The 17,181-nt window shown below is 42.5% G+C and overlaps 2 protein-coding genes across 2 annotated transcripts in view; both read right to left on the minus strand.

The window, feature by feature from the left end:
• The window catches only part of LOC143033258 (tetraspanin-1-like), a 437,733-nt gene extending 433,205 nt beyond the window's left edge, over positions 1-4,528 (minus strand). Inside the window, exon 1 of the mRNA XM_076198476.1 lies at positions 4,231-4,528. The gene's annotated coding sequence lies outside the window, so the exon portion shown is untranslated. The remainder of the gene's footprint in view (positions 1-4,230) is intronic.
• A 4,706-nt stretch (positions 4,529-9,234) lies between these two features.
• The window catches only part of LOC143032993 (uncharacterized), a 599,624-nt gene continuing 591,677 nt past the window's right edge, over positions 9,235-17,181 (minus strand). The window contains exons 10-11 of the mRNA XM_076198187.1: positions 16,912-17,093; positions 9,235-9,433 (exon numbers count right to left, since the gene is read on the minus strand). Coding sequence (XP_076054302.1) covers positions 9,241-9,433; positions 16,912-17,093 — 375 coding nt within the window. The 3' untranslated portion in view covers positions 9,235-9,240. The remainder of the gene's footprint in view (positions 9,434-16,911; positions 17,094-17,181) is intronic.

Consider the following 17,181-nt stretch of genomic DNA (forward strand, 5'->3'; position numbering starts at 1 on the left):
AGACATGCCCACACACGTATACACACACACAAAATGTAAGTGTATATTCTTTGAAAATGAATCCACATTTTCATATTGTTAAAGTGCATTCAATACATATCCGCCTTCACTCTCCTCTCACAGAATACGTATTATTTATACATTAGCTTAATAGGAATACAGACATCTTTCCAGACCTAAACAAAACCTACGAATAAAAAGGTTCTTGGTTACCCTTAGTTCTTCTTCTTTGTCTTCAAGAGAAGATGATTGTCGTGGGAACAAAGGTGGTGGCGAGTCAGTGAAGTGCGTGGGGGTGGGGGGGAGGGAGGGAATTTATACAATGGAATGAAACATGATATACATACATGTACACATACATACATATACTGTACACACACATACACATACAGCCATTACGATCCATATAGTGTAATTCCTCTTCATAAAACATATTGAATAATACACACACACACACACATATATATATATATATTATATATATATATATATATATATTGCCATTACGACCCATACACTATAATTCCTCTTCATCAAACATAGCTCAGTTGCTAGCGTCTTGGCTTCGTGATTATGAACGCTCAGGTCAGGGTTCGAATCCCTTGGCAGAGCTTCTAAAATGTTCGAAGGTCGGAGTACTAATTCTCTAACAACATCTACCGCTAGTCCCACTACCATTATCATTAACTTTGTAACGAGACTTAACACTAGCGCCAGTATTTCCAGTGACAAAACGAACGAGTCAAAAAGTAAATACACAAATAAAACGACTTGCAAAGCTAGTTGGTCGGTGAAAGATGTTTTACAATGGACTGGACGCTCGCTAGCTGGTTGGCTGAAAGCTGAGCCGGTTGATGGTTTTGTTGAGTGAATTGTGATGTGGTTTCTACTGTGCCACAAACAGCCAGGATTTATTCAGGTGAAGGTCATGTCGCGGACAAACACGGGTCTACCCTCTACTGAATGGAATAGATCGTTATTCGATGGCACTAGGCCGCGCGGGGGCCCAGTGGTTATCCTTAAAAGAATTATTTCCTTGTATAAATCTTTCCCTTCCAAGGATTTATATAAGATTTATACAATTTTTTTTAAGAATACCACAGTAAGATTCTTACGGGGTTAGGGGTGGGAGGTTAGGGAGTGGGATTAGGGGGTGGGGTAAGGGGGTTAGGGGGTGGGGTAAGAGGGTTAGGGGGTGGGGTAAGGGGGTGGGAGGTTAGGGAATGGGGGTTAAGGGGTAGGAAGTTAGGGAGTGGGGGTTAGGGGTTAGGGAGTGGGGGTTGGGGAGTGGGGGTTGGGTGGTAGGGAGTGGGGGTTGGGTGGTAGGGAGTGGGGGTTGGGTGTTAGGGCGTGGGGTTGGAGTTAGGGAGTGGGGGTTGGAGTTAGGGAATGGGGGTTGGGGGTTAGGGAGTAGGGGTTGGGGGTTAGGGAGTAGGGGTTGGGGGTTAGGGAGTAGGGGTTGGGGGTTAGGGAGTAGGGGTTGGGGGTTAGGGAGTAGGGGTTGGGGGTTAGGGAGTAGGGGGTGGGGCTTAGGGAGTAGGGGTTGGGGTTAGGGAGTAAGGGTGGGGTTAGGATGTAGGGTTGGGGTTAGGGAATAGGGGTGGGGTTAGGGAATAGGGGATGGGGGTAGGGGGTAGGGGGTAGGGGTTAGGGGTTAGGGGGTAGGGGATAGGGGTTAGGGAGTAGGGGTTAGGGAGTAGGGGTTATGGAGTAGGGGTTGGGGTTAGGGAGTAGGGTTTGGAGGTGAGGTTAGGGAGTGGGATTAGGGGGTGGGGTAAGAGGGTTAGGGGGTGGGGTAAGAGGGTTAGGGGGTGGGGTAAGAGGGTTAGGGGGTGGGGTAAGAGGGTTAGGGGGTGGGGTAAGAGGGTTAGGGGGTGGGGTAAGAGGATTAGGGGGTGGGGTAAGAGGGTTAGGGGGTGGGGTAAGAGGGTTAGGGGGTGGGGTAAGGGGGGTGGGGGAAAGAGGGTTAGGGGGTGGGGTAAGGGGGGTTTAGGGGGTAGGGTAAGGGGCTTGGGTAAGGGGGTTAGGGGTGGGGTAAGGGGGTTAGGGGGTGGGGTAAGGGGGTTAGGGGTGGGGTAAGGGGGTTAGGGGTGGGAGGTTAGGGGTGGGAGGTTAGGGAGTGGGAGGTTAGGGAGTGGGAGGTTAGGGAATGGGGGTTAAGGGGTAGGAAGTTAGGGAGTGGGGGTTAGGGGGTTTTGAACCCCTCCATTCACGGACACCACTTAACGCTGCTGCCTCATCCTAGCTAAATATGTGAGAATTTATTTAGTTATAGTTATGTTTATTTTGGCGTTTTTTATTTTTATATTCATCTATTCATTCATCTATTTACTTGCTTGTTTAACCTGTCATTGTTACGAATAAGAGTGAAGCGTTTAAAGGTACGTTTGTTTGGTGCTATTAATATTAGGCTCTCACAGCCATCCTACTAACTGGCATCCTATTCAGGTAAGCGCGTTGTTTGCAGGTTTGGTTAAAATAATCAGCCGCGTACTTTCCAGCTTGAAGCAAAACAGTCCGATGAAGAAGAAGAAGAAGAGAAGAAGAGAAGAAGAAGAAGAAGAAGAAGAAGAAGAAGAAGAAGAAGAAGAAGAAGAAGAAGAAGAAGAAGAAGAAGAAGAAGAAGAAGAAGAAGAAGTGCTCGTCAATCGTTTAACAATAATCGTTGAGCGATAATCGTACCGAGGTAAACGTACCGCACGTTGGTACAGATGTCTCGTCAAGTGCAGGACAACAGATCGAGACCCCTTTTGCGGCCGTGGGCACGCTCAAGTCGGGGTCCACAAGTGAATAAAGGCCCAGAGGCCGAATTTATAAAAGATCCTTAAGTCTAGACATAATTCTTCAAAATGGCGGAAATTTTACCTACATCCCTATGTCGGCGACCTAAATGCTTATGTCTAGACATAATCTCGACATGGCGCAAAGTCTAGTGAGGAGTAAACATAGCCATTTTGAAGGTTTATGTCTAGACTTAAGGATCTTCTATAAATTCGGCTCCTGGTGATTTCGCTCAACAACCAATACAGACACTTTGCCCGTGTTTTAGCGCCACAAGCGGTAAACTCGTTAAGGGGGCAAATTGCTCGCGGGCCTTAAGGCTCGTCTGAACTTTAAGGCTCGTTTCACACGTATCGACTTTTTGCCGTGCGCCGTTCACGACACGACGTCGTGTTCTCAAATAACCATTGGTGTCTATGGACGCTTTCAGACGTGAACGTGACACGTGAAAGCGTCCATAGCCATGGTTATTTGAGACCACGACGTCGTGTCGTGGACGGCGCACGGCGAAAAGTCGACCGTCACCAAATTATTTCATTCAGCAAAGGTGTCCTTTATTATATTCCTCGGGCTGCCGACAGAGATTTCTACTCAGTTGTGGGTGACACTAAGGACCTATTCACACTAGCGGTTCTAACCGCGGCGGTTCCAGGTCAACGGAGGTATTCACACACGACCATGCCTTTTTTCCTTGACTATGCGGTACCGCCACGGTTTCCGCGCGGTCCAATCCACTAGTGTGAACAGTGCCATAGGATCGCTCAGGTATTTACAACGGGTGGTAAGACAAGAACTACAATTTAACTTAAATAATCTTAACATCAAAGTAATCTATTGGAATTACCCTTCAAATGTGTACAGAAACATGACTAAGTCAATTTCTATTCTAATGCATCATTCTATTTCGATTTTTAGTGGTGTATTTACATTACGCAAAAAAAAAAAAAAAAAAAAAAAAAAAAAAAATCTTTAAGAATAAAATTTTTGGTCTACCTGGACATTAATGGGCTTTTCAGTGACCATTGAATTAAAAGTTGGGTTTGATACAATTAAACAAGACACAATGAAAGGGTTATTTTTGACAAAAAATTGGAAGAAACGAGTGAATGACGCCCTAAGGGAACCATGCCAAGAATTTTGGGAGTCCAGGACCTGTTTTTACAAATTATACATTTTTTATATATTGTGAGAAATTATATACATAAAATTCATCACTGTCCTTAGCAAGGTTTTTTGTTATTTATTTCGGCCAAGAAAAACGTACATCACCTTGATGTATAATAATTTACAAAATTAATATTTAATTTTCTAATGCTATATCGCGTAGGTGTGCACTTCTAAAAAAAATATCCAAGATAATTATGATTGTCAATGTTGTAATTGAGCAACTGGTTTCTCTTTGTCAACACTTTATTAATCTATTTTATTGATCTATATATTTGTTTTTACCTTTATGTTGTGGTGGTAGAAAAATGACGGGGATCCACATGAATTTTGAGAATTTGGAGTGAAAAAGTTTGAGAACCACTGACTACTTCAGAAGAAATTCCCAGGTCGTTTCTTGGCAGCCAAATTTCCACGCGATTCACCAATTGTAGTCCACTAACCTGTCCATAACCAAAGAACAATTCTTCCAAAAAAGGACTCACGAAGCTGCCAACACGCTAGCTCGATATCACAACACAAGACAAGAAAAACTGTAATTTATTTTGCGCACGGCAGTCCCATCCGTCACTTGCGTTGCCTCCACTGGCCTTTCCAATAAGCTCCGCCCCCTACCCATGGCGTCGATTTGAACTACAACCGATTTTTAAAAACTATCGTATGTCTTCAAGTCCTACGGGCTTGTGTGCGAATGCTAGCTAATATATCCATATAAATACATATATAAAGTCATTAATCCAAAGCAAATATATGTTTATTCACATTAATGAAAAAAATAGCATTTCTTGTCTCGTTGAAGGCAAAGATATCTCAGGTATTTACTGCTTCATAGCTGGATCAACACAAAAAAAAAAAAAAAAAAAAAAAAAACTAAATCGACTTTTCCATAGGCACTACCAATGTTCATTTTACCTTTTAATTGCAATGAAACATTTTATTATAATAATAAATGAATAAACGTGTTTTGTGCAACTGACCTAAGGATTATTTTTTGCTCCTTTGTAAGGATAAATAAACGAAATAACATAATTGGCAACTAACTCCCCTGATCAAGCGAGTGATTAATGCACCAGATATTATCAGTCATCTATTTTAGCAAGTCAACTATTTTGAATAATGAATAATATGTTATATTTTCACTTAAATACCTTCTGAATTCACTTAATTTTGTCTTCCAATAGATTCTACTGACATTCAAATACAATCAATCGTTCTAACGGAAGTACATAATGCCCAAGATCAATAAATATTTATTACAGAATAAGATAAAAATTCCAACACATCACCTGTTGAATCTTAATCAAGACGGTGACAGAAAATAACAATACTGAATTATTTTGATCAAAATAGATTTTGTTTATATTTTCCGTTGTTATGTCGTCTGTGCAAACGCACCACGGAATGGAATGATGACACACGAAATGTTCCGGGGTTTAATGTGTTCCGTTTCGTGAATATATAGTAAATAAAACACAAATATACCCCGTTCCGTTCTCGGTGTGGAACTTTATTTGTCTATTTTCCATTTCAACATTGTTTTTTATTTTTTATTTATTTATTTATTATAATTGTTTTTCCAGAAAATTTCACGGTGAATATGCGATCCGTTCCGTGTTTCATCTGCAATTCCGTGCGCCTCAAGGGGTCCGTTCCGCATATGACATACGTTTTGCCAAATCAACTTGGGTACATGTCTCTTATTTTTCATCTATGTACTATTTGATTTTGTTTATTCTGTATAAAGTAAAAGTTGTATAGTACAATGGGTATCACTTTTTACGATTATAACAACGATTATTACCCAACCCGTCCCAACTATTTCACTTGTGACGACTCGACGTGGCAACATTGGGGGAAAAGCGTTGATGCCACATGTCATCAATTTGATTCAAATTGTTATTATAAATCTAAATAGTGATAATCATTGTACTATGCAACTTCATTTACTATATACATAATAAGAAATAGAATAACACGTAGATAGGAAATAAGAGAGAAAGAGAGAGAGAGAGAGAGAGAAGAAGGCATGGCCTAAGATTATATCTCGACGTGGCACCATGGAAGGAAAAGGCGCTGTTGCCACATGTCATCAATTTGATTCAAATCATTGTTATAAATCTAAACAGTGATAATCATTGTACTATACAACTTCCTTTACTATATACAAAATAAAAATTATAAAATAGCACATAGATGGGAAATTAGAGAGAGAGAGAAAGAGAGACATATATTAAAAATGATGTATGACGTATGTCATAACCAAACGGACATCTTGGAGCGTACAGCCCAAGGTCTAAATATACAGGTCAGACCGTTTACATTCTTCTGCGCAGCTTCTGACGTCATTTGGCTGAGTCCATTTTCTCTTTGTGATACACTGAAGAAAACTGTGAAACGCCAAGGAAGACAGGAACTATAATATTTTATATATTATATATATATATATATATATATTATATATCATATATACTATATATGCATATATATATAGACAGGAACTATAATATTTTATATATATTTTATATAATATTTGTCAGAATATAACTAATTGCGTGGAGCAGTGCGAGCGAAGGCGACGTCATTTTCGAACGACGGACCAGCTTCAACTGATAGCTATAGGACCCGCTAACCCCACTTTGAACAGCCAGGTGACGTTCACGGGCCCGCTGCGCCAACTCCCTCGAAATTCGGTCGGAAGTGGTTAGACCTTATATTCTTAGATCTTGGTACAGCCTCTAGCCTCCATTTGCACTACGAAAAACACAATTACAAGGGATGCAGAAAACAAAATGGCTGACAGAAGGATATTCTGACATATTATATCATCTTTCTCGAAATTAACAAAGAAAAATATAATGATGCTTATCAAAAGGAAATGTATAAACACCTAAGCAAGATGCTGTAATGACTGTCATTTATTTTTTATTTGTTTGTTATTATTTGTCTGTTTATTGTTATTTGCTTGATTTTCATTCATTATTATTTATCTGTCAATTTATTGTTATTTACTATTTACCTGTTTGTTTATTTAACTATACCTATGGATTTATCTGTTTTATTTATTATTATTATTCATGTTATTATATTATTTATTTATTTTTTATTTATCATTATTATATATTTTTTTCGTATCTGACCTAGTTATGGACCAAAAGATCTCCTGTCGGCATGCTCCTCCTTTGTAGCATAATATAAGCTATGATCCTTATGTATGTTATATGGAATAACAAAATTATTAGTGATTTATTTGTCTATTATACTTCATCTCCCTATAAATTACAAGTGAGTATGGCTTCCATGGACAATAACGACATGGCTTGATTAATATCTAGTTTTATTACAATTATAAATCATGCGGAATTGAAATGCAAATACGGAATTACATTCAAATATCATTCCGTGCACTGAGATTCTGTATAGAGTGAATTTTATTCTGTTTCGTGTCCCATATTCCGTGATACAATATAGTCTATCGATTTTAACTTGACCACTACGCACTGCTCGGTGAGACCGCGCTTCTGCCACATCACTCCATCATTCTCATCAGAGAAGCTCGCTACCTCTCTCTTTATATATATATATATATATATATATATATATATATATATATATATATATATATATATGCAAGGTAACCACCTGCATTTATAAAACACACGTTCCTAGTGTTCTTATTGCATATATATATATATATATATATATATATATATGTGTGTGTGTGTGTGTGTGTGTGTGTCTATTCCATAAATACAGTGAGATCGCTATACGTAGGTCACAACTATATGTGTAAACTATAGTCAATTGACTAGAATGACCTACATCTCGCTATTGTCTTAGTCGCTCTTTTCGAAATGTTTCGTAAATTCCTAAAAAAAAAAGAAAAAAAAAGAAAAAAAAAATATCTTATCCCAAATATGTACATTCCTTTCATATCATAATTTCTTTTTCGAAAATGAAAATAAATTTGAACGAAACAATACATAAACCAGGGCAATACTCATTAAGTTTTGGGTAACTGTGCAAATAACATTAAGAACAAATATTGACTTTCGTGTCAGTAACCGGTTCAGTTTCAGTTTCAGTGCCAGCAGCAGCCAACATAAGAATGGAAAAGACTCCAGGGGACCATAAGGCCTACACTAGGCAGTTCCATGTCCCTTACCACCTGTCATCCCTACCCACAAAGCTATCTCATTTTCTCTTAAGACAACCCAACGTTGCAGCGCTCACTACACCTGAATAAAATCGCCTGGCGCCAGGCAGAGGACAGGATAAAGTACCAACCAGCAAGGAAGGGGGCAGCGAGAAGTGATGGAGAGAACAGAGCGATAATGTATGAGAGATAAGCATACTTCCTTGGTTATGTTCCCAAATCAAGATATACACACACTCACACACACTCATATACACAAACATACACACACAAGCAAACACACACACACACGCACAAACACGCAGTGTGTGTGTGTGTGCATTTGTGTTTGTGTGTGTCTTCATGTACATATGTGTGCGCGCGTGTATGTATGTGTGTGTGTATATTTATTCGTGTGCACGTGTGTGCGTGTGTAGAGGGTATGCATATGTATGTATGTGTGTGTGTTTGCGCGTGCATGTGCACGTGTTCGAATGCATACATCTGTGTGTCTGTGTGTGTGTGTGCGTGCGTGTGCGCATGTGTACCAAAATGAGCACTTTCCACTACCATACACACACACACACACACCCAAGTGCATGGAGGTACGTGACTGGAAGTGGTCCACACTGAACAGGGAGGCGGGAGTTGGGGATGATCCTAGTTAGAAAAAAAAAAAAAAAAAAAAAAAAAAAAAAAAAAAAAAAAACAAAAAAAAAAAAAAAAAAAAACACGTTTAAGGAGAAGCAGTGACACCATCAAAGAGTCCTCCTCTTCCTCCTCCTCTTCTTCCTCTTCCTCTTATTCCTCCCTCGAGTCACCCAGACCTCAGTGTTCATATCACTTCGTCTCGTTTGAGGTTGGTGACTTACTCTTGTCTCTCGTTTTCTTCGTGTATCATAAACCGTGCTACTTGTATGTCTCATAAGTCCACACAGTCTTATTCTACTGATTTCATGTATTTGTTTACTTCTATCTTTCACTCTAAATTACTTGAAATCTCACATAATCTTAACTTTAGTTTTGGTTCTTTATTCACCTTTTTTCACGTGAGAAACTTGACTCTTTGGTCTGAGTTCTTTCCCCCGTTAAGTCCAGGTGAAGGACTCCTTCTCCTCCTCCTCTTCGTCCTCCACCTCCACCTCCTCCTCCTCCTCCTCCAGTTACACTGCGGCCACGTCGCACTCGAGAATCGGTATAAGATGACAGTTGTCCACCCGCGTCGTGGCCGTGGTCATGGTGGCCGTTGTACCGTTGGAGTCTTCGCGGGGCAGCGGCAAAGGCGCGCTCAGGTCCTGCAGGGGGATGTCGCAGGACTGCTGCTGTTGCTGCTCGACGGGCTTGGGCGGAGAGCTCCTGAAGAAGGGAAGAACGGGAGGAGATTAGACCAAGTATTGTGGGATCACATGAAGAAATGTCACCCCAGAACGATGAAGAATGAAGAATCGTCACCTCATGAGATTCCACATGGAGAAATGTCACCCCTAGAACGCCCACACGAAGGATCGTCACCCCACGAGATCCCACATGGAGAATTGTCACCCCAGAACGCCCACATGAAGAACTGTCACCCCATGAGATTCCACATGGGGAATTGTCACCCCAGAACGCCCACACGAAGGATCGTCACCCTATGTGATTCCACATGGAGTATTGTCACCCCCAGAACGCCCACATGAAGAATCGTCACCCCACGAGATCCCACATGGAGAATTGTCACACCAGAAAGCCCACATGATGAATCGTCACCCCATGAGATCCCAACTGAAGAATTGTCACCCCAGTACGCCGAATATCAACAGTGGAATAAAGATTAGGTTAGGTTAGGTTGAATGAGGGTTATAATGCTTATTGTCACCATCAACTTATACAACCGAAGAATCGTAAACCCAGGATGATGGACCACAAGAAGAATTGTCACCCTAGGAGGATAGTTCACATGACGACTTGTCATCCTACGATAGCCCACATGAATAATTGTCACCCCAGGATAGCCCACATGAAGAAGCGTCACCCTAGGAGAGCCCACATGATAACTTGTCACCCTAGGATAGCCCACATAAAGAATTGTTACACTAGGATAGCCCACATGAAGAATTGTCACCCTAGGATAGCCCACATGAAGAATTTTCACCCTTGTCGAAGTCTGAAGTGACGATTCTTCATGTGAACCGTACTGTGTTGTCGCGGTGATTTCGCAAGATCATCGGCTCCGTTCTGAGATCGTCGACACCTACGTCAGGAGATCCCTCATCAATGCAATCCTTAAAAACACAGCAAAATATTGTTGAGGATTGGACGAGACTATTCTTCAAACGTAACCAACAAAATGACAGGAACCTTTTTTATATAAAACCAACAGGTGCCAGATAGCCAGAGGGCACCCTTGCGACACCCCTACAGCCCAGAGGTACGTGGTATTCTTGAAAAATCGTGGAATAACCGCGTAGAAAAATATGCTGGATATATTCAACATCTACGATATTCCCATTTTCTTCTACCCTCCGGAAGATGTTATCAGACTGGGCTATTTTTCCTTCAACCTTCGATTAATCGGTAGTAGTTTACCGCCTACCTCCAGCAAATTTTCCGCCGTGAAATCACTATGGCAATTATTTTCCTCCGGTAAATTAGAATACTTTCCGTAAGCTGCGGGAGGTGAATCTGCTCCAAAAATCGAAGGTAAAAATAGCCCAATGTGATAACGCCTACGCAAGTCACCTTGACCTCCACATGGAGAGAAGCGCTGGTTATTGATCGAAAAATGCCCAAAATCTCTTTCTATCGTAGAACAAAGATATATATATTTATATATAAATATATATATATATATATATATATATATATATATATACATATGTGCATACAAAAACTTGTGTATACATGCAAGTGCTTAAAGACAACGCCATGCAAAATCATAAGAACAGAAAAAAAAAAACATATTAAAAATTTAGTCACCCCTAAATATTTGCAATTCTTTATGAAACATTATTGACTGTCATCTCCGTTTTCTTTGACCAACCTGTTGCTTCGGGTGCCCAAGTTCGGCGAGGAGGAGACGGAGCGGCGATGTTGCTGCCTTCCCTCCATGGACGCGACAGAACCTCTGCCGAGAGGACGACAAGTGTTACACTGTACGTCTTCTTCGTGGGACGGAAGAGGAGGAAGAGATGGATGAGGAGGAAAAGGAGGAAGAAGAGAAAGACTGGAAGGGAAGGAAGAGGAGGAGAAGGAGGAAGAAGAGAAAGACTGGAAGGGAAGGAAGAGGAGGAAGAGATGGATGAGGAGGAACAAGAAGAAGAAATGGATGAGGAGGAATATGTGTAAGAGAATGAAGAAATGGATGAGGAGGAAGAGATGGATGAGGAGGAAGAGATGGAAGAGGAGGAGGAGATGGAAGAGGAAGAGGAGATAGAAGTGGAAGAAGAAGATGAGAAAAGGAAGGAAGAGGAGGAGGAAGAGGAAGAGATGGAAGAAGAGGAAGAAAAGGCAGGGATGGAAGAGGAGGAAGAAGAGGAAGAGGAGGAAGAAAGGAAGGGAAGGCAGAAGAGGAGGAAGAGTAGGAAGAGGAGGAAGAAAAGGAAGAGATGGAAGAGGAGGAAGAAGATGAAGAGGAGGAAAAGGAAGAAGAGGAAGGAGAGGAGGAAGAAAGGAAGGGAAGGAAAAAGAAGATGAGAAGAAAGAGGAAGAAGAATAAAAAGAAGAGGAAGAGGGGGAATAGATGGAAGAGGAGGAAGAAGAGATAGGAAAAGAAGAGGAGGAGGAAGAAGAGATGAAAGAGGAGGAAGAAGAGGAAGGGAAGGAAGAAGAGGAAGAGAAGGAAAAATATGATGAAAAATGAGAGAGGAAAGTAGAGGTAGAAGAAAAGAGAGAAATAAGATGTAAAGAATGTGACAAAAGAAGAAAGAGGGAAGAAGAGGAAGAGGAAGAAGAGGAAGATGAAGAAGAAGAGGAGGAAGAGAAGAGAGGAGAAGGGGATACAACGAAAAGAATGTGACGGAAGAAGAGAGAGGGAAGAAGAGGAAGAGGAAGAAGAAGAGGAAGAGAAGAGAGGAGAAGGAGATACGACGAAAAGAATGTGACGGAAGAAGAGAGAGGGAAGAAGAGGAAGAGAAAGAAGAAGAGGAAGGGAAGGAAGAGGAGGGAGAAAAGGAAGAAAGGAAGGAAGGAAGAAGAGGATGAGAAGGAAGAAGAAGAAGAAGAAGAAGAAGAAGAAGAAGAAGAAGAGAAGGAAGAAGAGGAAAGAAAGGAAGAGGAGGGAGAGGAGGAAGAAAGACGAGGATGAGAAGGAAGAGGAGGAAGAAGAAGAAGAGGAAGAGGAGAAAGAAGAAGAAGAGGAAGAGGAGGAAGAAGAAGAAGAGGAAGAAGAGGAAAAAGAGGAAGAGGAGGAAGAGATACAGGTTAGATTGCATTTCGTCGTTCGTAACCAGCGCTTCTATTCTAGGTAGCCAAGGGAAGACTTAAGGAGTTTAACCTCAAAGGAGGTTAACCTCAAATCATACTGCGTGCCTCTGGTCCGTAGGTATTCACTAAAATCTCCAAAATATTAAATGTATGAAATATATTAGTTTCTCAATAGGGGAGGAAGAGTAAGAGGGAGAGGGAGAGGGAAAGGAAGAGGAAGAGGAAGAGGAAGAGGAAGAGAAGGAGTAGGACGAAAAGAAAGAAGAAGATGAGGAAGAAGATGAGGAGGAGAAGGAAAAAGGAGAGGGGGAGGGAAAGGAAGAGGAAGAGTAGGAGTAGGAGTAGGACGAAGGGGAAGAAGATGAAGAAAAGGATGAAGAAGAGACGGAAAAAGAAGAGGAAGAAGAGAAAGAGGAGAAAGAGGAAGAGGAAAAGAAAGAGGAAGAGGAGGCATAGGAGTAGGACGAAGAGGAAGAAGATGAGGAGGAGAAGGAAAAAGGAGAGGAAGATGAGAAGGAGGAGGAAGAGGAGGAGGGTAGGGGGAATATGAGGAAGAGAAAGAGGAAGAACAGGTGGAGGAGGAGGAGGAACAGGCGCCGGCGGCTACCTTGATATTACCACCATTTTGTTTTCCCTTCTTGGCTACGTCATCAACCTCCTTACCTTCTTCCCTTTCTCATTCCTCTTCCCCTCCCTACCTGCCTTCTTTCCTACTTTCCCGTCATCTTCATTCCCTATTTCGTTCTCTGATATCCACTCTTTTCTTCTCTCTCTCTCTCCCTCCCTCCCTCCCTCTCTCTCTCTCTCTCTCTCTATCTCTCTTTCTCTCTCTCTCTCTTTCCTTTCTCGTCCTTTTTCCCCTCTTCTTCATCTCCTTCCTTCTTTCTTTTTTTTTCTATTCTGCAGACTCTTTCCTCCGTCCTTCCTTCTCCCTCCCCTTCTTGTTTTCAATTCTTTTAGTTTCCAGCAAAGGCATATTGCACCCTGGGCGATACATTCTTCACAGGAAAGGTATTATACCACCTGGACAACGTACAAGAAGAATGAGAACGAAGTTTCCTCCCCTAGTGTTCGTTCCTCCCCTAGTGTTCATTCCTCCCCTAGTGTTCATATTCCACTCGCTTCTTCTTCTTCTTCTTCCAGAAGCTCCTGGCCTAGCCTCTGGAACGAGGTTGACCCTTTACTGTACAACGCTGAAGTGTTTTGCCTCTATGGAACAAAAAGGAATGTGGAAGACCGTTTCAGGGTCGGTGGCGTGAGCGCGCGTCACACTAACCTCCGGGTTTCCGAGCCTCTGGACGTCCGGGAACGAGTCTTCTGATCGTCCGGGAACGGAACCTAACGGCAACGGACGAATGCATCCAAAGGACTAATCTACCTTCGCTCTCTTCTGGCTACTCCTCTTCTTCCTCCTCCTCCTCCCCCTCCTACATCTTCTTCTCCTCCTACTCCTCCCCCTCCTCCTACACTTCCTCCTCTTCCTCCTACACCTCCTACTCTTCCTATTCCTCCTCTTTCTCCTCCTTCTCATCTCTCTACTCTTCCTCTCCTATCCTCTCTTCCTTCTCTTGCTCTTCTATCTCTTTCTCTTCCTCCTCCTCCTCCTCCTCCTCCTAATACATCTTCTACTCATATTTCTACTCTTCCTCTCCTCTCCTCTCTTCCTCCTCCTGCTCTTCTATCTCCTCCTCTTCCTGCTCCTTCTCCTCCTCCTCCTTCTCATCTTTCTACTCTTCCTCTCCTCTCCTCTCTTTCTCCTCCTGTTCTTCTATTTCCTCCTCTTCCTCCTCCTCCTCCTCCTCCTACTTCTTCTCTTCTTTCTCATCTTTCCACTCTTCCTCTCCTCTCCTTTCTCCTGGCTCCTCCTACTCCTCCTCCTCCTTCACTTCCTCCTCCTCCTCCTTCTCCTCCTCCAACTTCTTCTCCTCCTTCTCATCTTTCTACTCTTCCTCTTCTCTCCTCTCTTCCTCCTCCTGCTCTACTATCTCCTCCTCTTCTTCCTCCTCCTCCTACTTCTTCTCCTCCTTCTCATCTTTCTACTCTTCCTCTCATCTTTTCTCTTCCTCTTCCTGCTCCTCTATCTTATCCTCCTTCTCCTCCTCGTATATCTTCCTCTCCTCCTCATCTTTCTACTCTTCCTCTCCTCTCCTTTCTTCCTCCTCCTGCTCTTCTATCTCCTCCTCCTACTCCTCTTCCTCCTCCTCCTAAATCTCGTTCTCATCTTTCTACTCTTCCTCTCCTCTCTTCTCTTCCTCCTCCATTCTTCTATCTCCTCTTCTTCCTCCTCCTTCACCTTCTTCTCCTCCTTCTCATCTTTCTACTCTTCCTCTCCTCTCCTCTCTTCCTCCTCCTGCTCTTCTGTCTCCTCCTCTTCCTCCTCCTCCTCCTCCTTCTCCTCCTCCTCCTTGTATATCTTCTCCTGCTCCTCATCTTTCTACTCTTCCTCTCCTCTCCTCTCTTCCTCCTCCTGCTCTTCTATCTCCTTCTCCTCCTCCTCCTCCTCCTCCTCCTCCTCCTCCTCCTCCTCTGCTGTTGTGGATCAGATGATCCAAGGCCACTCCAGACCCGCCGTGTAAAAGAAGCTCTTCATTCGATCACCAATAAAGTGAGGGCGAGAGAGAGAGAGAGAGAGAGAGAGAGAGAGAGAGAGAGAGAGAGAGAGATAAATGGATATAGACTTAGAGAGTGAAAGAGGCTGAGTGAAAGAGATAGAGATAGAGATAGAGATAGATATACAGATAGAGAGAGATAGGGATAGATGGATATAGACATAGATAGATAGAGAGTCAAAGAGATTGAGTGAAAGAGAGAGATAGAGATAGATAGATAGATAGATAGATAGGTAGACAGATAGATAGAGAGACACCAGCTGATTCATCATGTCCTCTCCCTCTACCCCTCCTTCTTGGAGGGAGTTGATTCAAAACGAGGATGGGACACGCTCCCCCACTTCAGCAGCCCACGACGCTAACCTCCAAGTGACCTCTCTATATTCGACTGGGACAACATTGCATCAAATGGATTAACAAGTTCTGCCAGTGGGACTCGAACCATTGGCTATATGACTGCTTATCAGAAGGCAATGACGTTACCGTTATACCACGCTGGCCGAATATAAAAGGAATGACCTGGAACTTGACCTGGAACTTGACCGGTATGTAGTCGTTAAATGACTTCACAGAGTACACACCGCATTAGCCCAAGCACCCGTCAAGGTGCTTATCAGAAGGCAAAGACGCTACCGTTGTACCACGCTGACCGTATATAAAAGGAACGACCTGGAACTTGACCGGTATGTAGTCAACAAATGCCTCGACAGAGTACACACAGCCTTAGCCTGTCCAGGGTCGTTCCAGGAACTGAATGGAATCGTCTGCCTTCCTCTGGAAGTGACCAATCACAGAGAGGCGTACAGTCGAAATGTGGACGTGCCCTTAAAGGATTACAAAGGAGGAGTATACCGACAGGAGACCTTTTGGTCCATAACTAGGTCGGATGGGGAAAAGTTATAATAATGATAATTTTTTTTTTTTTTTATAATACTATAAATAATAATAAATTCCTTTCCACAGCCCTGGAGAGCGCATTATAATGTAGAGGTTGACCTGGTTTTCTTGTTGAGGTGACCTGACTTACTGGGTGACCTGGACAACGAGCCGGTGATTTTCATACAATTGCAACAAACGAAGTTAGTTAAGATGAGACTTTATAATGGTGGGAAGGGTTCTGTTGTTCGGCCCATAATGATAAACGAAGTGGGAGGAGGAAAGAGGAGGAGGAAAGGAGGAGGAGGAAAGGAGGAGGAAAGGAGGAGGAGGAGGAGGAGGAGGAGTAAGAGGAGAAGCTTGAGGAGGAAAAGGAGGAGAAGGAAGAACAGGAGTAAGAAGGAGAGTAAGAGAAGAAGATGGAGGAGGAAAAGGAGGAAAAAAGGAGGAGGAAGAAGAGGAGTAAGATAAGATGGAGGAGGAAAAGGAGGAAAAAAAGAGGAGGAAAAAAGAGGAGGAGGAGGAGGAAGAAGAGGAATAAGAGAAGAAGACAAAGGAGGAAAAGGAGGAAAAAAGGAGGAGGAAGAGGAGGAGGAGGAGGAGGGAAAGTAATGGGTAACCACGGTCATAAAATAAAAGGAAAATTAGGCAAAATGAGTAACATTAGTAATAACGACAATGATAAACAACTGTAGCCGCAAAGACAGAATCGCTACCTCCCTTATAAGGAGGGAAGACTCCTTGGTATGAAAAAAAAGAAAAAAAAAGAAAAAAGAAAAAAAAAAACAAAAAAAAAAAAAAAAAAAAAAAAAAAAAAAAAAAAAAAAAAAAAAAAAAAAAAAAAAAAAAAAAAAAAAAAAAAAAAAAAAAAAAAAAAAAAAAGACACATATCTACAGACAAAACCAGCACTCAGGTACAAAACCCAAACGTCCTCGTCCTCTTACTTGACTGTCAAGGGCGAGTGGGCGATGAGGGACGAGTTCCTGACGGTGACGCTGACGTAGGTGGTCCTCGAGCCCCCGAAGTTCTCCCGACGGGGCTTCCAGAAGAAGCGTTTGAGGAGGGGCCGAAGGGCGCGCCGGATTTCCTTCAGGCGGAGGGCGTAGATGAAGGTGTCCGCCCACACCTTAGGAAGAACAAAAGAACATAAGACCGCAAGAACTTAAGGACATAAGAACTTAAGAACATAAGAATGGAGGTGACTGTAAAAGACC

Source organism: Oratosquilla oratoria, chromosome 15 (assembly GCF_046742065.1).
Source record: "Oratosquilla oratoria isolate Oo_2021 chromosome 15, ASM4674206v1, whole genome shotgun sequence".
Lineage (NCBI taxonomy): Eukaryota > Metazoa > Arthropoda > Malacostraca > Stomatopoda > Squillidae > Oratosquilla > Oratosquilla oratoria.